We start from the raw sequence: 22,476 nt of genomic DNA, 5'->3' as shown, positions 1-22,476 counted from the left end.
TGGTTTTATTTTAGATTTAGTTTTACTTTTAACAATAACAAAACTGCTTGTGAAACAAAGAGCTGCTGTTAAGTTACTGCTTTGGCAGAACAGGACATTTATTTGTACTGTAATAACAACTTCTCTGAAGCAGCTGGGACTCTACCAGAGAAATATTGTTTAAATTTAGTCAGGTTGTGCCAAGTATTGAAGGCTAGCTGTTTGCTAGTTGATAAGCTTGATACAAGTTTAGTAAGTTGGAATTGTTGAATCAAAAAGACAATATGCTTTATGATGCTGCTTATCTTATTCACAGTGAATTGTGGGACATCCATAATCAAGATGTGCAATACCACCAGTAACATCATTTTGGCATTAATAACCTCTTGCAAGAAAGGTTAAAGTATTATTGAAAATGCAAACTGCAAATATATCTGACACATCAGGTCTGATGATGTTCACATTATATGTATGAGCACCCATGGTTCTCAAACTCACGGACATTATTTTTCATGAGTTTTTAATGGTCATGTGCAACCTAGTGTGTCAAAATCTTTGAAACAATGAAAGTATTTTGGTTCTCCAAGTCTCTTTTCTGAGCAAAGGCCATTCTGATGCACTTTCATACAAAAGCACAGAGAGAAAGCCCACCACTTGCCAAGAAAGGGCAATGAGGGGAGGGGGTGGATGGGTTTGGATGGAATTGTTCTTGAAGAGTTTTTTAACCCCCTCTTCTTTCCCAATGGGGTGGGCTGGGGGGCTGATATGGCTCGTATTTCAGCGCTCGTGGGGGTCGGGGTTGGACTCACTTTTTGGGATATACTAAGATTCATAAATGCGCCAGTGGACATAAAACCGCGGAGCTCTGACTGACGCGGTGGATTCTGTTTGTGTGTGCCTGGCGTCGGATCCTCCCAAATACATCCACCTCCACTTTCACACTCCCCGCGAGCACAGAGCTGCCACTCCGCCGGTTCTTCGGCGACTTTGACCCCTGAGGACCTGCATGTCTAATCTTTAGACATGTTCAAATTAGTGGATTCACGGAGTCTCCTGCTACTTGTAGCAACGCATTGCGTGTTGCTATCCCTTGTAAGATGTCAACAAGAAGATGACCGTAAGTTGGAGTTTTTCACATTGAAATTCAAAGTATTCTGCTAAAAATTGTACGGTGTTGCCATGGTGACATGAGAGGAAAGTTTGGAATGGATCAGTTTGGTTTGCGCGTTTCACCTCTGAACTGTGGAATGTCTTGGCTCATTTAAAAAAATATATAAGACCGCATGCTTGTCTTTTAGGTCTAAGTCTGCAGATATACAAAGTTTTATTGCAGTCTACAATGTAAACAAGCGACGCGACGCGTAAAAACGCAAAAGCTGTCTAAGCTGCATCGCTTTCCATTGATTGGAACATTCTGGTTTTCACTCGTCGTACAGACAGAATGACAGATGCTGAGGTTGCGCGACAGGTTAACGCGCTCAGACTCTTTTTAATTCAATTCAAGTTTATTTGTATAGCGCTTTTCACGATACAAATCGCTGCAAAGCAGCCACAAAAGACTCTTGTGTGTATTAGATTTCTAAGTTAGCTAAAAGGTAAAGAACAAAACAGTTAAAGTAGCTACGTATTCATTGTGCATTAACGTTTCTAAACAACGGTTCAGCAACCACAAAAGTTAGAATACATGTTAATCAATGCGCAAAACTGATGCTCGCCAAGTAACTTTCTCCTGAGGAGGTTACTATAGAAACAGTACGCTATTCGAGCACTTTGAGCTGGATAGGATCAGTATCATTACGGTATAGTGACAAAACATGTATCTTTCTCTCATTATTTATCACTTTAATATACATTTAATGTTTTAAAATAGTTGACTGATGGCTAATTGTGCTAGTAGCGAGTTGTGCGCCACCACAAAATTTCTGACAGAAAAAAGCAAGCTTCCTAAGAGTCACTGAATTATTAGATGTATTTCCTAGTATGTTTAATGCAGGAAAAAGTTCCAAGATGACAAAACAAACTTTTAAGTTTTTGCTTTTAAATTACCAGACAATTTTCCTTGAGTAGACTATTTAAAGTGTTCCTTTTCCTAATGGGATACCTGTAGAAAATATTGATGATCTTTAGAGTTCTCAGAGGAACTTTTAAGCGAGTGTGGCGAACCGAGGAACCCCAAATGATGCCTCAAGTTTTGTAAAGATAAGGGTTATGTGTAACCATTTCAGCATAATGACTGATCTCCCAATATAGGCCATTAATACATCCACTAGTGGTAGTGTGAGCGCTGTTTCACTCAAGATTAGGAAGAAAAGTTCCTACAAGGGTTCAAACGGTGCGCCATTAGCACACGTGCAAAGGGTTTGGAAAGCAAAAAATATTTCGGGTTTAGTTCAGGGGATTTTACGTCGATTAGAAGGAGATTTGGGGAACTAGGTTTGGTGGGTGGATAGGGAGGGGATCTGTGGAATGTTGTTTGAAATGCCAAAACATCAGACTGGCAACCTCAAAGAGGCACAAGCATCTTGGAAGAGTGTCATGTGTGATATTTGGTAAACTGTGAAGCCATAGAAGAATAATGTCCCAGATGATCTCCTTGTGTTCTCATTAAATTTCTCACTCCTCAATAAACAAGGAAATGTTAATCACGCAGAACGCTTGCTTAGGCTGGCCTATATTTGCATCCAAGAAGAGTGGATTTTCCGTATTTACAGTTCAGAGTTAAACAGCTATAATTGCCGCATTCATGTGCACTAGGGCTGGAAGCTAAATTCAAATGACACTTTCATATGAATATCTGAAAAGCAAACACATCAAGGGGTTCTGTGTGTGTGAGGGCTGTCCTTTCCGACCCATGAGGGTGTGTTTGCCCTGGTGGTAAGTGAGACCATTAGATCCAGATGGAGCTTTTGAGAGGGGTGTGTTTGCATAAGGCACCAGGCGGTCAATGCAGCCCTGTCTGTGTTTGAGAAAGCCCCATTCATGGCTAGTTTAGTAGATTTGGGGTTCAGTTACAAATACGCAGACTACAGGAGCCCACATTTTACACCAGGGTGTCAGATATGCATCCTGCAAATATTACTAGCTAGTGTTGTGGTGAATGTATAATCAAAATGTAACCAGATTCCAGCCACCAGGTGAAAAGAAGTTAGAATTTTGTTTATGCATATAAATATATCCATATATATATATGGAATTTGGAATATCATAAATACTTCATGTATTTTATGAAATATATTAAATATAAAAAAATTTTTTTTTTAAATAATTATATATTTCTAAATTATTAAGAAACCTGTACAGCTTGCTTTTTCAGGAAGAGGTTGATATTTTTATGTGGCTCACCTGTCTCTTATCCCCATGCACTCCTTTCTGTCGCCCCCTTCTGGTGGCTGCAGAGGAAGACTTTGGCAGCTGCATCCAAGATGGCCAGCAGTATGCAGACCATGCAGTATGGAAGCCAGAAGCATGCCGTGTCTGTGTGTGCGATGCAGGGGCAGTGCTATGTGACGAGGTCATCTGTGAGGACCTGAGAGACTGTGCCAATCCCATCATTCCACCTGGAGAGTGCTGTCCCATCTGCCCAGCTGACACCGACGAACCTATCGGTCCGCTCTCTGCTTATACACCTCTCTTTGCTTATCATACCTGTCCTGCTAACTGTCTGCTCTGAGTTCTGTAACTATGACAAGTGTCACATACCACTACACTACACTAGATGGTCATGTGATTGTGATTGTGTTCAGAACTCAAAGCAAACATTTAAAGGAAGGAAAGCAACACTTTTAAGTTTTACGTTTGCATTATAGTGCAAATTATGTTTTTCAGTTAAAGACTGCTATGGCTAAAATGTGTCCACTTTTTTCTTTTCTGCTGTGAAATCCATTATTTTTAGACTAGATATTTAGTCACTATTTAAATAAAAAATAATCTCGATTGTATAGTGGTCATAAGTTTTGAGCTAACTTATACATTAGTCCCATAATGTTTCATTCTGAAGATGATTTGACTTTTTAGGTAAAAGAATGTGTGTAGCATGTTTATTATATTATATTATACACTTTCATTGAGGTACATACATAATTCAAACAGATATTCAATTTTTAACACAAAAAAGACGCAATAAATCTTTTGAAAGTGGACTCTCCTTGGCCATAGACTGCTTTAGTTTGAAAAAACTGAAAAACAAGACAATGAGTCTTTGAATGGGAGGTCATGGCACAACCTTATTCAAACACCTAATTAACAAAAAAATTAGAAGTGTTCTTTCTACTTTTTTAATTCACTTCATGTTCAGTCAACTTTGACAGCTGATATTGTTCATTTTCAAAATTTTGTGTGCTGCTGCTGCACAGATACACACAATAATAAGATGAACATAGTTATCAAAATATGCAGAAATGTTTTTCCTGAACATTTTAATATATTACTTCTCACTGTAATCAGTTCATGGCACTGATACAGAATGAGTTTTCACTAAATATATATATATATATTTTTAAATTTTGTTTATCTAATTTTCTGAGCAGCACATAGCCTAATATTGCTTCTAATATAAAGCATAATGCACTATCATGTTTTAACCTGATCATGAGCTTGCACCTTCATATTCTGCCTTTAACAATTTAACCAAAGCAGATTGGGAAGAGAATGATGCTGTTTTGGTACACTGCCTTGTGGGGTGCCGCTGAGTTGGTCTTTTCAGCTATGTAGTTTCAGCAGGGAATAGCAGTTCATTAGTTCTGACAGTAACACTGAGTGTCTGACTAGTTTACCGTCCTCATTATGAGTCAGTATTAACTGATTACTTCATTCACAGCCCGTTTTCCCCTGACCCTTTGGTGACCTCTAGTTTTTTTATGATGAGCCAGCAGTATTATTATGAATGTGTTATTCAGATGTTGTGACTCCAGACAGACTGCTATTCTGCAACATTGATTGATTTTGTATGTTTGCTAACTGATAGAATACATGCAAAACTACTTCCTCCTGTGCCTAACTGTCAATCTTTATCTTCCCTTCATCCTGTGACATGATTCAACAGGGTCACTTGGTGCAAAGGTGAGGCCTTGACTTATTTATCATGTCTTTATTTAAGAAATGGATAATGTTCTTAAGGTTTAGATTGAATACTGAATAGAATGAATTATAGAAATTGTGTAGTAAGTCTTAAATATGTTCTTTCTTACTCTACACAGGGACAGAAAGGAGAACCAGGCGATATTGCAGATGTAAGTAATTTCACCAGTAAAACAGCTTTGGGTTTTAGATTGATTTGACCAAATTCTGAAAACCAGAGTTGGAAAATAATATTTACTGGCTTGTTTCTGTAGGTTGTAGGACCAAGAGGACCTGCTGGCCCAATGGTGAGATGAATCAGAAACACTTTGGTAGTTGGTTTCTGAATAATTTGCCACACATCATTGCATTTCTCCACTAGGGGGCTCTCTATAACGTTTATTTGAGTTAAATACTGTTGTCCCTTTCACATCAGAGACCTACAACTTTATTTTTGGACTTTTTTATTATTTACATTTTGTCTTTTTGTGATTTTAGGGACCTCCAGGAGAGCAGGGACCACGTGGCGAGAAAGGACCTAAGGGTGAGAAGGTAAGACATTTTGCCTTTTCAAACTTTTTTTTCTCAGACTTGTTAGGTAAAGTGATGTCAGATCTTATTAGCAGTTATCCGGGTACATTAAGGCGGCAGTGGACACACTCTGCAGGATGCTGTCATGTGAAAAGGCTTTAGTTAATCTCTTTTCTTTTCCGCTCATATGCTCTGTTATTTTTCTCCCACCCTTTAGGGAAATCTCGGCCCAAGAGGGAGAGATGGCGAACCTGGTACACCTGGAAACCCAGGACCCCCTGGACCACCAGGACCTAATGGTCCCCCTGGACTTGGAGGAGTATGTTTCTCCTCTCCTTTCATCTGCTCACTAAATTTGTGTCTGCCACTCGCGGGGTTACTGTAAGTGTGTTTTTCTATGTGTGTGCAGAACTTTGCTGCTCAGATGGCTGGTGGTTTTGATGAGAAGGCAGGAGGTGCTCAGATGGGTGTGATGCAGGGACCAATGGTGGGAAAAAAACAGTGTTCACAGACATATCTATATGTATATTAAATACCTTTTAAAATTGTGTGAAATACATTTTTCTGTTTTAAACTTCAACCCATTTTGAAAGAATCTCTCATCAAGTCAATATTTTACAATACTCAATTTGGCTAATATGGATTTGTCAGAATAAGACAAATATTGATAGTTATTATAGTATATACAGTAGTTCTGTAATTCAGAAATGGTTATATGAAAAGTTTGTAAGGTCTTCCCCCTTGCAGAATGCTCTGGAATGACATTTCATTTCAAGCTGTAGCTTCATTTGTTCAATTTTAGTCTGCATGACAGATATTTTACATCCGTGTTGGCCAAGCATTTTTTAACATAACATAAAAAAGCAAAAACTACATGCATTAATTAATAAAATGCATTAAATGCAAAAAATGCTTTATAATTGTACTTTAAGAACTCCGAACACTGAATAAATCCAGTGCCAAAAAGGTTTTCTTTAAGTAAATGATTGAACTCTGCATCATACCAAATAATATCTCGAGAATGAAACGCTGTTACTTGTTTTCTGATCTTTAGTGCCCCCTACTGACTGATTTTGTCACAATAGCATTTTCAAATGCCACCTGTTCTCAAAAAGTTACAGTGATTCATGGATTCTAAGCTTGTAACATAAACATATACTTACAATATATGGGGATACTAAAAATAAATCACACACAATGAAACAAAGAATTCTTCTAATTAAACTTCAACTTGCTTTGAAATAATAGGAACTTGCTTAGATCTATAAATAATAGGAAATTACAACTGTCATGCTGTTTGAATTTATCTGGGTCAAAGTTGCCATGCTGTATTTCAATTTCATCTGTTTTATCTACAGGGTCCAATGGGTCCCCGTGGTCCTCCCGGCCCTTCTGGAGCACCTGTGAGTAAAAACACATCATTCATAATCATAATCATTTTATATTCCCAGTTAATTGAAAAATACAACATAATGCTGATTATATTTTCAGCTGAAGCTACCATTGATGAGACAGAAATGAGTAATATGTTAGCACCCACCAATGCCAACTCCTAATCTCACACTGTCATTTGTTTCCCTTCCAGGGCCCACAAGGTTTCCAGGGCAACCCTGGAGAGGCTGGTGAACCCGGCCCTGCTGTGAGTGTCCCAAACCTTGCCTACATGCACACACATATTATAAACATTTTATAAACCCACATATTACATGGCCCACACAGATGAGACATTCATATGCACATAGAGACAGCTTTACTAGGTCAGTTAAATCAATTTATAACACTTGTTGTACTATAGGGTCCTCTTGGACCCCGTGGCCCTTCTGGACCCCCTGGAAAACCCGGAAGTGATGTGAGTATTTTTTGCCACTGGATTGATATTCAACCTTCTCCAAATGCTGAATGCTTGACAGATACTAACTACAATGTCTCTGCCTGCTCTTCTTCTAGGGTGAGGCTGGCAAACCTGGTAAGTCTGGCGAGCGTGGACCCCCAGGGCCTCAGGTAAACAACATACACAATTAAAGACCAGCATGCAACTGTTTCAGTCACTTGTTTGTATTCTGATAATGGTCATATAATCTAATATAATCAATTTGTTACAAAGATGCAACATAATTACTAAATATGTTTCTTATTTATATGACAGGGAGCCCGTGGATTCCCCGGGACCCCTGGCCTTCCTGGCATCAAGGGACACAGAGTGAGTTTCAGCTGAAATTAATTGTTTTTCTGTTTGTTTATTTCTGTAGATATACATGCATTTAATCTTTGAATGTGTTTGTAGGGACACCCAGGTCTTGATGGAGCTAAAGGAGAGGCCGGTGCTGCAGGTGCTAAGGTACAGCAACATAAAAACAGTCAACCAAAACACCCAACTCTGACAGATAAACTATGTAAAATTCACCCCAACACACTGTCTATAATCATATCTGGCAGCATATAAGAAGAAACTGCAAAAAAGTTTAACAAGGCATCAGAATTCTAACATACATTTATCCAATTAATGTCATTGTATGGCATTATTGTTTTCAAAATCTGCTTTGGAACAATATATATTACTGAATTGAACTGAATTTCCAGTGGTATTTTAAATTAGAAATATATTTTAAACTATAAATACTCCTATAAAAACACCAGACCTTTGACAAACAGACTATATAATAATGATATGCACTACCTGCTCATTTTCACCCAACTGTAACAGTAAAACTATGCAAAATCATCCTAGCAGACTGTCTATACTCATATTTGACAAAAAAGCATACATTTCACAGGGCATCAAATTATAACAGACATTTATCAAATGTTTATGTAGTTGTACAGCATTATTGTCTGCAAATCTGCTTTGGAAAAATCTATATTATTAAATAATTTAATTTAATTTAATTTCTACAGATAAATGTATGCTAAATGTAAACTATAAACACTCCTATAAAGATACCAGAACCTTGAGAAATATATAGTTACATGTATTACCAAATGCTAAATTGTTAATTAATTTTAATTAGGTTCTGAGCAAATTGATTTGACCTAATATTATACAACTATCAGGTCTAATCAGTCTCCTTTCTCTTCTTTCAGGGTGAATCTGGTACTAATGGTGAGAGCGGTGCTCCTGGACCAATGGTCAGTACCTAGAGTCAGAAATGGCCTGATGATTCATTTAGCTGTAGTTTTCTGACACTGAAATAGTGCGTCAAACACTCCATCCTGTTTTCCTCTTTTTTTGTCTATCAGGGTCCACGTGGTCTGCCCGGTGAGAGAGGTCGTTCTGGACCTCCTGGTACTGCTGTAAGTGAACACTCAGCCAACTGGCCTAATAAAGAATACTGTATATGATCAAAATTGCAGCAGCAAGGGTGGCTTCAGACTGTAATGATCTACTTATATCTGTCCACAGGGTGCCCGTGGTAATGATGGTCTGCCTGGTCCTGCTGGTCCTCCTGTAAGTGCATTTCCTCACTTCCTCAAGTGCAGGAAATCTGTGTAATCTTAAATTATGGTTCCCATTCTACTTTGACTTGTGCTTATGCTGTTGCTAACTAATGGTAAACCCATATGGGATGCCTAGAGATATCAAGGTGGATGATTGTCGATATAATGCAAGATATATGTATTTAACTTAATCATAGCAAATACATTCATACAATATTTACTAAAAAAAATATTTTAAAATGAGATCATTTGCATCATCCGTTTACAAATCACAGAATAAGATTATAGGGATGCATAAAGTGCATTAGGAAGTAAGCAAGCCTCTTTGATCATTTGTTGATGTTTCGATCCTCAGGGCCCTGTTGGTCCTGCTGGTGCTCCAGGTTTCCCAGGATCCCCTGGTGCTAAGGTAAAATACCAGTCATCTACAGCACTTCACTGTAAATTCTTAACCTATTCTCAATTTTAAGCATTTTTAATTTGCACAGATTAACATTATCCTTGGTAATGAGATGTGATGTTCACTCCTGCAGGGTGAAGCTGGTCCCACTGGAGCTCGTGGACCTGAGGGCGCACAAGGACCCCGTGGAGAGGCCGGTACACCTGGATCACCTGGACCCGCCGGTGCATCTGTGAGTAAAATTACAGATATTATGACAAGCAAAATATAATTAGATTTTCTTTATTGGTGTAAACAATATATACAGTATTTTGAAATTAAATGTTCACATTCTGCAGGGTAACCCTGGTACTGATGGTATTCCTGGTGCCAAAGGATCTGCTGTGAGTATATCCATATAATTTATCGTTCTCTTTCACTCATTTCTCTGTATATTTTAAAATAATTTTTAGTCTGGTCACACTGTTGCAGTGAATCTATTGTAAACATTTTTCTCTTTTACAGGGTGCTTCTGGCATTGCTGGTGCCCCTGGTTTCCCAGGACCCCGTGGCCCGCCAGGACCTCAGGGAGCTACTGGACCTCTTGGGCCTAAAGGACAATCTGTACGTAATCACGTGCTGAACTATTTAAAAAGCTTTCAGTGTCTCCCAGACATCGATTAATAATTTCATATTGATGAATTGCACAGGTTACTGATTATTCTGCCATTTGTGACCCTGGACCACAAAACCAGTCATAAGGGTCAATTTTTCAAAATTGAGATTTATACATCATCCGAAAGCTGAATAAATAAGCTTTCCATTGATGCGTGGTTTGTTAGGATAGGCAATATTACTAATCAAAAATGAAGTTTTAATATATTTAAAGTAGGAAATGTACTAAATATCTTCATGGAACATGATCTTCACTTAATATCCTAATGATTTTTGGCATAAAAGAAAAATCAATAATTTTGACCCATACAATGTATTTTTGGCTATTGCTACTAATATACCCCAGTGACTTAAGACTGGTTTTGTTTTCACATTTGAGGTTCACTATTGCACTAATTGAAAACACTGGTGTTTATACAGGGAGACCCTGGTATCCCAGGATTTAAAGGCGAGGCTGGACCCAAGGGAGAGCGTGTAAGTAACCAACATTATACTTATGATCAGTCGTCTGTTCTATTGTATCAATCACAATCATATGAAATGTTGTAGCAAACTAATCAGTCATATTTTTTCCTTATTACACAGGGTGTTGCAGGACCTCAGGGTGCCCCTGGGCCATCTGGAGAGGAAGGCAAGAGAGGACCAAGAGGAGAGCCTGGTTCTGCCGGACCTCTTGGACCTCCTGGAGAAAGAGTGTGTATATTATCTTAATTATTTTTACTAATTCACTGAATGATAAAGAACCACATTAATAAGCCCATATGTGTTGTTCTTCGCTAGGGAGCTCCAGGTAACCGTGGGTTCCCTGGTCAGGATGGTCTATTAGGAGCAAAGGTTGGTGATTTAGACTCACAGTTGGTTACTCATCTAATCAACCCATGTATTTACTCTGTACTCAAATGTTCTGCACTGTGCTAGGGCGCACCTGGTGATCGTGGTGTTCCTGGTGTGACCGGCCCGAAAGGAGGAACTGGAGATCCTGGTCGCACAGGCGAGCCTGGTCTTCCTGGAGCCAGAGTGAGTGATTGTAGTATTTCTGGGATTTACCTGAAAACTGATTATTCAGGGCAATTTAGATCATCATAACTGTAGATAACAGGCATTGCAATCTAAAATCAGCGTTTATGATTGTTGATTTAAAGGCTCATAGCATTTTTCACCATTCATCTGCTTCCTCTTCTAACAGGGTCTCACTGGGCGCCCTGGTGATGCTGGACCTCAAGGAAAAGTTGGACCATCTGTGAGTATTTATAAAATTTAAAGCACTTTTATTTTTGCTTTAACAGTAAAGAGTTACAGCCTGCAAAAAGATATACTCTACTGTTCAAAAGTTTGGGCTCAGTAAGATTTTTTTTAAAGAAATTAATATTTTCATCCAGTGAGGATGCATTAAATTGATCAAAAATGTAAGTAAATACAATTTTAATGTTAAAATAGATTTCTATTTCAAATAAATGCCGGAAAAATAGTATAAAAAAGAAATGAGCACAAAATCAGCTTAGAATGCTTTCTGAAGGACCATGTGACTTTGAAGACTGGAGTAATGATGCTGAAAATTCAGTTTTACCATCACAGGAATAAATTAAATTTTAACATAGAAAATAGTTATTTTTAACAGTAATTCACAATAAAACTGTGTTGTTACTGTATTTTTGATTAAATAATGCAGCCATGGTGAGCATAAGAGATTTCTTTAAAAAACATAAAAAAACCCTACCAACCCTAAACTTTTGAACAGTATATGTTATACCCAAAAAGAGACTCAGCATCTACTGGGTACAAACCATTTTGAGATAATAAATGCTGCATCTCATCACAGTTCGGGGCAAACTTCAGTATTAAACATGTCTTTTTCATTATAGGGTGCCTCTGGTGAAGATGGACGCCCTGGTCCTCCTGGGCCTCTGGGAGCTCGTGGTCAGCCTGGAGTGATGGGATTCCCTGGACCTAAGGGAGCCAATGTGAGACCATTAGAGTATTTCGGCATTTCAACTACTAATGTTCATATTTAGGTCCACAAAATTGTTTGGGAAGTGTATGTGTTGTACCTCATTGGACTGTATCTCTCTCTCACAGGGTGAACCTGGAAAACCTGGAGAGAAAGGACTTGTTGGACACACTGGTCTTAGAGTAAGTCATGTTCCAATGTCCAGATTACTTGGCCTTGTACGTCAGCAAGCATCAGATCTAACTAGAGTAAACATAGCAGCCATATATCAACACCTTGGAAACAACCCACAACACCTAGTAGAGTTTTTGTTCAGACAAGCACCAAGAAAATGTAAAAATGTATTCTTTCTCTCTTTATTTTTTTCTTCTGTTAGGGTTTGCCTGGTAAAGATGGAGAGATTGGAGCTGCTGGTCCACCTGGCCCTGCTGTGAGTATTGCATCACATTACTCACAATGGCTTATGACCTCAATTCTTTCAGTCAGTGAATAAATGACCATGGTCTGCAACACTTCCTTGAAGACTAAATCATGATTTCAATGTGCTTTTAGGGTCTAGCTGGTGAGAGAGGAGAGCAGGGTCAGCCTGGTCCATCTGGCTTCCAGGTACATTCAAATTAATATTCTACTATATTATTCAATTATGAAAGAGAAAACTGCACAGGAATCAGGACTCAAAGAGTAATTATTTATATAGTTACGTTTCATGGGATCAGGGTTTTCTAAGAATTACTCTGTTTCTGCACAGGGTCTTCCAGGACCTACTGGAGCCCCCGGAGAGCCTGGTAAACCTGGTGACCAGGTGAGGATCACTTAAGATATTTATTTTAATTCTCCATTTGTGCCTTTGATATGTAATTAGTGACTTTAAGTATCCCAATTACGCTGAATTTCTCTCTATAGGGTGTTCCTGGAGAGGGTGGTGCTGCTGGTCCCACTGGACCAAGAGTGAGTTCCTAACTTTAATTAAGAAGGCTCCCAATTATTACTGGAAATCAGCAGTAATGTGTCATTATACAAAAATAACTCTTGCCTGTGCTTCTCTTAGGGTGAACGTGGTTTCCCTGGTGAGAGAGGAGGAGCCGGCCCTCAGGGTCTCCAGGGACCAAGAGGACTTCCAGGAACTCCCGGTACTGATGGACCTAAGGTGAGATCACATCTGACTGAGATTATGCTCTACTATTCCATCTCAAATCTGTCCATTCTTCATTCTTAAACTTCTTAAATAGTCAAATGAATGAATACCTTATTGTTCAAAAGTTTGTGGTTGGTAAGTTTTTATAATGTTTTTGAAAGACGTCTCACCAAAACTGCATTTATTTGATCAGAAGTACAGTAAAAACAGCAGTATAGTGAAATATTATAATGTATTTTGACGTGTAATCTTTTTCTTTGTTGACAAAGCTTAATTTTTAGCAGCCATTACTCCAGTCTTCACTGTCACACAATCAGAAATCATTCTAATATGCTGATTTGGTGTTCATTTCTTATTATTATTGATGTTGAACACTTGTGCTGCTTAATATTTTCTGTAGCAACTGTGATACATTTTTAAAGATTCTTTGATGAATAGAAAGTTCAGCATTGATTTGAAATAGATATTTTGTAACAATATAAAAGTCTTTACTGTCACTTTTGATCAATTTAATACATCCTGCACTGAACAAAAGTATTAATTACTTTAAAAAAATAATCTCTCAAACTCCCCCTCACATCTCTGCTTGATTTCCAACAGGGTGCAATTGGACCAGCTGGTGCTGCTGGAGCTCAGGGCCCTCCTGGTCTGCAGGGCATGCCTGGTGAGAGAGGAGCTGTTGGAATCCCTGGAGCTAAAGGTGACAGGGTAAGTGTCTTTAAAAACGGTACTCAGTGATTACATAATCCTAAATTCATGGTATTAATCTACTGAATGACTGAGTGTCTCATTTTATTAGGGTGACAGCGGAGAGAAAGGACCTGAAGGTGCTTCTGGCAAAGATGGTGCAAGAGTAAGTGCTATAAAGACAGCAGATGTAGGGAAATTGCTTGCTTTTTTTCTTGCTTATCATAAGTAATGATGTTTCTGACACTTTTTCCACAGGGTTTAACTGGTCCAATTGGTCCACCTGGTCCTTCTGGTCCCAATGGCGCTAAGGTGAATGTTTCATCCAATGGTTGCATGCTAAAATTATTTGAGGAGACTATTTAATTCTCTTGTTTAATTACTCTTTTTCTTTTCTCACAGGGTGAAACTGGTCCCATTGGCTCAATTGGTGCTTCTGGTGCTCGTGGTGCCCCTGTAAGCAAAACATTCATTCAACTAGACAGCAAACAGAAGAAAGAATGGAGTTTGTGGTTTTGTCATCAGTTTTAAAGGTTATCTTTAGACTACTTCTTATTCATTATTCTTTCATCATCCTGTTAGGGCGATCGTGGTGAGATTGGTGCACCCGGACCTGCTGGCTTTGCTGGACCTCCTGTAAGTAGAAACACAGTTACAAAAAGCCTCCATTTTACAGCAGTGATTACATTATAAAAGATCTTTTCTGACTCAAAAATATAAATGTCTTTCAATAAGGCAACATTGCTATAATGGCGTAGAAATTCTGTAGACAGAAGACTAAATTGAACTTAAAAAAGCAGTAAAAAACAACCAGTCGATAATATCGTGAATGTAAAGGGGTATTCTACCATACAAATATGGGCACTAACACCATTATACATTAGGTATTACTTTTTTTAATGGAATATTTTTATAAGTGAAATATCTCAGGATTTTGGCATTTTAAAGAGCATCAATAAAATGATTAGCAAAACGTGTCAATTAATGTAATCATTTTCACAAATACTGGAAACCTAGTAGATATGATACATAACTCAGTACTCTATAGTTAGACTTTTAAAAAATGTGGTGAAATAATAGTTTAGGGAGTGTCTTTAGTATTAAACTTGAAATGATCTTGAAGCATTTAGTCATAAGGAACCTCTGATTACAACCTTTCGTCACTGTCACTCTTTAGGGTGCTGATGGCCAGCCTGGAATTAAGGGAGAGCAGGGTGAGTCAGGACAGAAAGGTGAGGCTGGATCCCTTGGACCCCAAGGGCCATCAGGAGCACCCGGCCCAGTGGTAAGTGTTTCTGCCTCACTACCTATTGATACTTTAATGCATTTTGTGAATCAGTTTTACACTGATATGTGGTTAAAAGAGGCAACTTAGTTTTGGTTATTGCCACTTGACATCTTTAAAGTCTTTGCTGTTGTCTACATAAATTAAGAGTTTAGCATCATGCATCAACTTTGTGCTGTATCTGCGTGGATTAAATGATTATATTTGGCTCATCGGTGTTCACTGCTTGATTTCAGGGCCCAACTGGTGTTACAGGACCTAAGGGAGCACGTGGAGCCCAAGGAGCCCCTGTGAGTTACTTAATAAGTCAATTAGTCACAAGTAATAATTTTCAATTCATTTTTAAGTATTTACCAGTTACTTTGACAGTAAAGATATTTGACCGTTATTGTTTCTTAATAATAATATATTTCCCCTTTGTAGGGTGCCACTGGTTTTCCAGGTGCTGCAGGAAGAGTTGGATCACCTGGCCCCAATGTAAGCCCCTCAATATCACAGACACATCTCTGCAGTTCCTCCATATTTTACTCAAACTGATTGACTGTATTATCATAAACTTATCCTAATCTGAAACTTTTTTTTAAATGATTCTTTCCCAGGGTAACCCTGGTCCTGCTGGCCCTGCAGGTGCTGCTGGTAAAGATGGTCCTAAGGGAGTTCGTGGTGATGCCGGTCCCCCAGGCAGAGCAGGAGATGCTGGACTGCGTGGACCTTCTGGTGCTCCTGGAGAGAAGGGAGAGCCTGGAGAGGATGGTCCTTCTGTACGGCTCAGATTCATTCATACATACTTACTTTAGCATTGAAGGCACAGGTGCATTCTGTACAGGTTTATTGTTTCTGTACTGTATTCTTAACATTACTTCTCTCAATATTTCCTGTGTAGGGTCCTGATGGTCCTTCCGGCCCTGCTGGTCTTGCTGGTCAGCGTGGTATTGTTGGTTTGCCTGGTCAGCGTGGTGAAAGAGGTTTCCCAGGACTTCCAGGACCCTCTGTAAGCAAACGAACCCACCAGCAACATCATTTCTATATGAAAACATCTCATGCCTTCATTCAAACACTGTTTAAATTCACATTAAAATACAGCATAGATTTTTGTATTTTATTTATCTGATGAACAAAGTGATTAATATTACATATTCATATTAAAAATGGCTCTTTTAAGGAGCCACTTACATATTTTTTTATCTCACATATATCTAAATATTTTATCTTAAAATGAATTTTATATTATTACGCAACGATATCTTTTGCCCAGAAAATCTGATACTGATGCAGTGTCCCTAATTTGACAGTAACCTTCTGCTGAAAATGATTTGTATCACAGGGTGAGCCTGGCAAACAGGGAGCTTCTGGCTCTTCTGGTGACCGTGGACCCCCTGGCCCTGTTGGACCTCCTGGATTGACTGGACCTGCTGGAGAGACTGGACGTGAGGTAAAGATCACATACATGCATAACATGTAAAAACAGAAAACAGTACCAAATGAGGCAAAACTAGACTGCAAATATCTAACTCACAAAGATACAGATCTGAAGTCAGTGAACGCTTTACTGAACATTTTCTTCCTATATGTATTATACAACCATATCAAGACCAGATCTCACTCATCCATTCTGTTTGTCCTCAGGGTAATCCTGGATCTGATGGTCCACCTGGTAGAGATGGTGCTTCTGGTGTGAAGGTAAGGACAAGCAAACTCATATAATTTCCTTTTGTTGTCCTCTGGTCTTTGTAAATAAAAAAAAACAGTCCAGCTTAACCAGACAATCTTAATTCCATACAAGTAAACAATATATTACTATTTGTCACATACACTGAGGTCCAAATGTCTGAGACCTCTAGTGAAATTACTTTTGGATTACTATTTTGAAATTACTTCTGTTTTAATTATTTTGTATTATCAACATAATTTTACTAAAAAATAAATCATGAATTTCCGAATGACTTACATAATTTGGTTATGTTAAATATTTCTTATTCTTTTTACGTAATTTCTCTGTTTAAAATTTTGGACTAAAATGTTGGTTAGTCCATGCACAGATGAATTTCCAACCAGCTGTAATATAGAATGTGTTTTACTTGTTCTTTTCTAGGGTGAGCGTGGTAACACTGGCCCAATCGGTGCTCCTGGAGCTCCTGGTGCGCTTGGTGCTTCTGGTCCCGTTGGTCCAATTGGCAAACAGGGAGACAGAGGAGAGAATGTAAGTTCATCAACTTCAGAAATCTCATTTTCAACAGTATAAAGATTATATCTTCTGCATACTAAAATGCACGACTTCAATGTACTACATCTACGGATATGAATTTTGTGGTCTGCTTTGACGGCATAATTACAATCAACAATAAGCACAACTGTTACATAAAACACATTAGTGTTACACCATTAAGACTAGATCTAACATTAACATTTCTCCCCCCAAAAATTCACCTGTAAGATAATAAGCAAGACCATCCTTATGAAAATCAAAAGCCCAGAGCTAAAGAGTTTTAGCCGTGTTGACCACTTATATTACATGAAGTATTTTTTTTATTATGTACCATCTTCTTTCCTTTCTAAAGGGCCCACAAGGACCTGCTGGATCACCTGGACCCGCTGGAGCTAGAGGCATGGTTGTAAGTACATTTTATAAAGTGTGTGAAACAAAACAGAACACTGAAAACACACATCAGGCTTGAAAACTCTTAGCCAGAGTAGCCAGTATCAAAATATATTACACATACAATATATGGCTATGAAGAAAATCCAGTAAATTGACCAGATGACTTCAGAGGGGTTTCTTACACCTAAACTCCATTTAGTTATAATGCAAAAAATTCCCTTGATGTGGTAACATCTTATTTAACTGGTTTATTTTTTAATAATATTTTTAAGTTAAAAATAAAGTCACATCAGGTCATTTTTGTGGCTTTACTGTACTTTACTTTACTTTATAGCTGCTCACAGGTTGATGGACTTTTTCCATTTCTCTGTATCAGGGACCCCAAGGACCTCGTGGTGATAAGGGTGAGGCAGGAGAAGCTGGAGAAAGAGGTCAGAAGGGACACAGAGGATTCACCGGTCTGCAGGGTCTGCCTGGACCTCCTGTGAGTCTCTTTTACAAGAATTAGTTTTTATAAACAAGTTGCAGTGGTAAAGTAGAGATATTAAATATGCTTACATTTCTGTTGTGTCTCCTCAAAAAAGGGTGCTCCTGGAGACCAGGGTACTGCTGGACCTTCTGGACCAAGTGGTGCTAAAGTGAGTGTGGCTCTCAACTAGTTAAACTGAGACAACAGAACAATTTAGAAACTTCATTTAATGCTCAGATGGATTACTAATGGTCTGTTTAACCCATATTACTTGCAATAGGGACCTGCAGGACCTGTTGGACCAGCTGGTAAGGACGGTACTAATGGTCAGCCTGGACCCATTGGACCATCTGGACCTCGTGGACGCTCTGGAGAGTCTGGCCCAATTGTGAGTGCATCTTACTCTAATACATGCACATAAAACCTGAAATATTCACTGACATCAGATCTATCAACATGAAAAGAAGATGTCTGATTCATTTTGTCTTCCTATCTGCTCTCATTAGGGTCCACCTGGTAACTCTGGACCCCCTGGTCCTCCTGGTCCCCCTGGCCCTGGCATTGACATGTCTGCCTTCGCTGGGTTGTCTCAGCTCGAGAAGGGACCCGATCCTCTGCGTTACATGCGTGCCGACGAGGCCTCCAGCTCTCTTAGACAACATGATGTGGAGGTGGACGCCACACTGAAATCAATCAACAGCCAGATCGAGGACATCCGCAGCCCAGATGGCTCCCGCAAGAACCCTGCGCACTCCTGCCGAGACCTGAAACTCTGCCACCCTGAATGGAAGAGCGGTGAGAGATTCAGAGACAATCTAACATTAGAAAATGTTCATTCAAGCACACTTGTGTGTATGATACTCGCTATTACTCACTTAAACGTGTTTGGTCCCTATCCACAGGTGACTACTGGGTGGATCCTAACCTTGGTTGCGCTGCTGATGCCATCAAAGTTTTCTGCAACATGGAGACCGGAGAGACCTGTGTGAAGCCCAGCACTCCCAAAATCCCACGCAAGAACTGGTGGAGCAGCAAGAGCAAGGCGCAGAAGCACGTGTGGTTTGGAGAGAGCATGAACGGTGGATTCCACGTGAGTATAATCCTTACATTTTGGAGATGTGCACTTTAAATTTTAGTAAAATGACCACAAGCACAACAAACCTCAAAGCAAATCATAAAAAAGTTTTGAAAAGTTGACAGTACCATAAAAGGTACACCTGGAAGTGATTACGAACAGCTGTTTTATTCCCAGCCAGAGTGCCTGTAAATTCCTACAGCTGGTTTAGGGAGCTGTTCACGGTTCTGAATTTCTGTTGGTCTATGGTGCTGAAAATATTTGTAACATCCAATCGTAAACCAGCAGGGGACAAGGAGCTCTGCTGAAATACTCTCTCTTTCCCCTTGTGTCACTATCTTGTCTTACATTTAATCAGCTCTTGTTTTCTTTCAGTAATATTAATGACCATATTTTAAAGATATTAAAAGACATTTTCTCTTTCTCTAACAGTTCAGCTATGCTGATAGCAGCCAGACTCCTAGTACTACCAGCATCCAGCTGAACTTCCTGAGACTGCTGTCTACTGAGGCCACTCAGACCATCACCTACCACTGCAAGAACAGCGTTGCTTACATGGACCAAGCCACAGGCAACCTGAAGAAGGCCGTTCTGCTGCAGGGCTCCAATGATGTGGAGATCAGAGCAGAGGGCAACAGCCGCTTTACATATGGTGTACTTGAGGATGGCTGCAAGGTGAGTCACACAATAAAATATCATTTTCGAACATACTGGCTATAGTTATAAAATTAATGAACTGAAAATGAATTCAAAATAATTGAATTACTAATATAAATTACATTTAAATACACTACCGTTCAAAAGTTTGGGGTCAATACAATTTTTTTTTTAAATAAAATAAATACATTTATTCAGCAAGGATACATCAAAATGATCAAAAGTGACAGTAAATACATTCATAATTTTTATAAAACATTTCTTTTTTTAAATAAATGCTGTTCTTTTGAAATTATTATTCATCAATAAGACAATCATAAAAAAAATGATTATTATTAAGTCAATAATTAAAAATAGTATGGTTTCCACAAAAATATAAAACACCACAACTAATGTCAACTTTGATAATAAGATAATGTTTCTTGAGCACCAAAATCAGCATATTAGAATGATTTCCGAAGGATCATGTGACACTTAAGGCTGAAGTAATGACTGCTGAAAATTGAGCTTTGCTATCACAGGAATAAATGACATTTGGAATAATATTGCCCAATATTTTACTGTGTTTTTTGTCAAATATCTGCAGCCTTGGTGAGCATTAAGAGACTTCTTTTAAAAACATTACAAATCTTACTGACCCCAAATAAACTAATAAAACATTTACTCATATACTGTATACACTTATTTTTATTTTATTTATATTTCTTTTTTTATATACATATCCACTTACATGGCTTTTTTGCTGTCTTACAGAAGCACACAGGTCAGTGGGCCAAGACTGTGATTGAGTACAAAACTCAGAAGACATCCAGGCTGCCCATCGTGGACATTGCTCCCATGGACATCGGAGGAGCAGATCAGGAGTTTGGAGTGGACATTGGTGCAGTCTGCTTCTTGTAAAAAAAATAAAACATATGTGGATTATGAAATAAGACATGGAAAAATACCAATGACGAGCAATAACTGTGAGGATTCAATACACTCTCCAAGTAACGAAATATGGAAGAAAAGAAAAGAAATCTGAAAATTGACAAAGTTTTATTTCTCTAAAACACAAAAAGTCGTGCTGTCCACGTTTAGTGTGCAGGAAAACCAGCGCTAAATGGGATTGCCCCAAATAGTCTCTCCCTCTGAAATCCAGCCATGTTTCCCACAAGCCCTCAGTGCAGCGCCTCCTCCTGCCGGGAGCCAAGAGGGGGGCAGGACGAGCGAGCGCAACCAAAAGATTCAGAGATTCAAAGAAAGACAGAAACATGGCTTGATGTCATCACATCCTGCAGGGGGTGGGTGGTTGGGTGATGCTGTACAGCGTCATGGCTGGATACCACAGTAGTTCCTCCCACTAAAGAAGAAAGAAGGCCATGCCCAGTCCCACTTCACCCTTCCCTCTGCCTCTTGACTGTGACTCAGAAGAAAACATCACATTATGCAAGATTTTGTGAAATGTTAAACCTGAGGCGGGAATAAGTTAATATTTACTGTGTATAGTAACAAAAAAATCTTGATTCAGTCTGTACTGAAGCAGTCAGATATATATTTTCACAATGATATGTGTTTGTGTGTGTGAGCATGTGCCTATACACACCGACAATATTTTGGGGAAAGTGCAGTTCCATTTATTTTTTTTGTTTGTTTTGTTTTTTGTGTAAATCTTTTTTTCCCCCCATGATTGCCCAAACTAGGAAGTTTGGTCCCTTAACATAACAGCAGAAAAAGAAAAAAATCTAATAAATTTGGAAACCATTTCTATTTTTTGTTTATTTGCATGATCTTCATTTTTCAAGAAAAGCTACCTCACACAGGAAAAAGTTAAAATCTGGATGTGAACGAAAGCAGCTTGGGGTTTGAGAAGCGTCAGGAAGACCCCCCGGCACGGCTCGTTCCATCTTCAGAAGGTGCTATTAGTATTGATCTATCAGTCAGTATTCCCCACAATTCCCAGACCATCCCACTCCCTAACTAGCCTCATTCAACACACACAGCCTGCTCAGAGTATGCGGAACTATGCGGGATGATCAAAAGACAGAGGGACTCTTTTGGCAATGCCGGAGTTTTGCTCCCAAAGGATCGCCGTATCACTGAACAGGATGTGTGTGTGTGTGAGGGTGTGTATATTTTTGTTATAATTAATATTATTATGATCTTGGTCTTTTTTTGTTTGTTCTCTCTTTTTGGTTCTGGTTTTGTTACAATTTTAATTAATGTAAATTGAAAATAAAGGAAAAAACAAGGAATTATGAAGTCAGATTTTAATTGTGTTTTTAATCATCATGAGGACAAAAGGTTAAATGTTTGGATTTGGCATAGGTGTATGAAACTAGTGCACTGCTTGTATGTATGTGTGTGTACTGTATGATTGTGAATTTTCTAAAAAAAAGGTTATCAGACATAAAGGCTTGTATAACATGCTTCCTTAGCCTTCCAATAACCTTCTAAATATAAAACAGAATAAAAAAAGGAGCTCCAACCACAATAACAACAGACATTTGGACCCTTAAAGCTTTTAGAAAATGAACAATATTGTAAGGTGTATATATATATATATATATATATATATATATATGAAT

At 38.6% G+C, this 22,476-nt stretch overlaps 1 protein-coding gene across 1 annotated transcript; it reads left to right on the top strand.

The window, feature by feature from the left end:
* Nucleotides 1–834: 834 nt before the first annotated feature.
* On the top strand, nt 835–22,047 carry LOC107731244 (collagen alpha-1(II) chain-like). The gene is made up of 54 exons (XM_016542274.1): nt 835–1,096; nt 3,375–3,584; nt 5,021–5,037; nt 5,175–5,207; nt 5,310–5,342; nt 5,533–5,586; nt 5,783–5,884; nt 5,975–6,052; nt 6,924–6,968; nt 7,151–7,204; nt 7,361–7,414; nt 7,513–7,566; nt 7,712–7,765; nt 7,850–7,903; nt 8,647–8,691; nt 8,803–8,856; nt 8,966–9,010; nt 9,356–9,409; nt 9,534–9,632; nt 9,739–9,783; nt 9,905–10,003; nt 10,475–10,528; nt 10,640–10,747; nt 10,835–10,888; nt 10,973–11,071; nt 11,241–11,294; nt 11,917–12,015; nt 12,131–12,184; nt 12,379–12,432; nt 12,555–12,608; nt 12,751–12,804; nt 12,906–12,950; nt 13,051–13,149; nt 13,738–13,845; nt 13,937–13,990; nt 14,083–14,136; nt 14,227–14,280; nt 14,407–14,460; nt 15,002–15,109; nt 15,346–15,399; nt 15,533–15,586; nt 15,709–15,870; nt 15,993–16,100; nt 16,434–16,541; nt 16,736–16,789; nt 17,202–17,309; nt 17,668–17,721; nt 18,085–18,192; nt 18,293–18,346; nt 18,458–18,565; nt 18,684–18,972; nt 19,080–19,267; nt 19,685–19,927; nt 20,663–22,047. The coding sequence occupies exons 1-54, from the start codon at nt 1,003–1,005 to the stop codon at nt 20,807–20,809; spliced, it is 4,476 nt and encodes a 1,491-aa protein (XP_016397760.1). The 5' UTR covers nt 835–1,002; the 3' UTR covers nt 20,810–22,047.
* Nucleotides 22,048–22,476: the final 429 nt, after the last annotated feature.

Source organism: Sinocyclocheilus rhinocerous, unplaced genomic scaffold, assembly GCF_001515625.1.
Source record: "Sinocyclocheilus rhinocerous isolate Xijiao unplaced genomic scaffold, SAMN03320098_v1.1 scaffold1600, whole genome shotgun sequence".
Classification (NCBI taxonomy): domain Eukaryota; kingdom Metazoa; phylum Chordata; class Actinopteri; order Cypriniformes; family Cyprinidae; genus Sinocyclocheilus; species Sinocyclocheilus rhinocerous.
The sequence above is the reverse complement of the archived record's forward strand: the minus strand, read 5'-3'. Positions and strand labels throughout refer to the sequence as shown.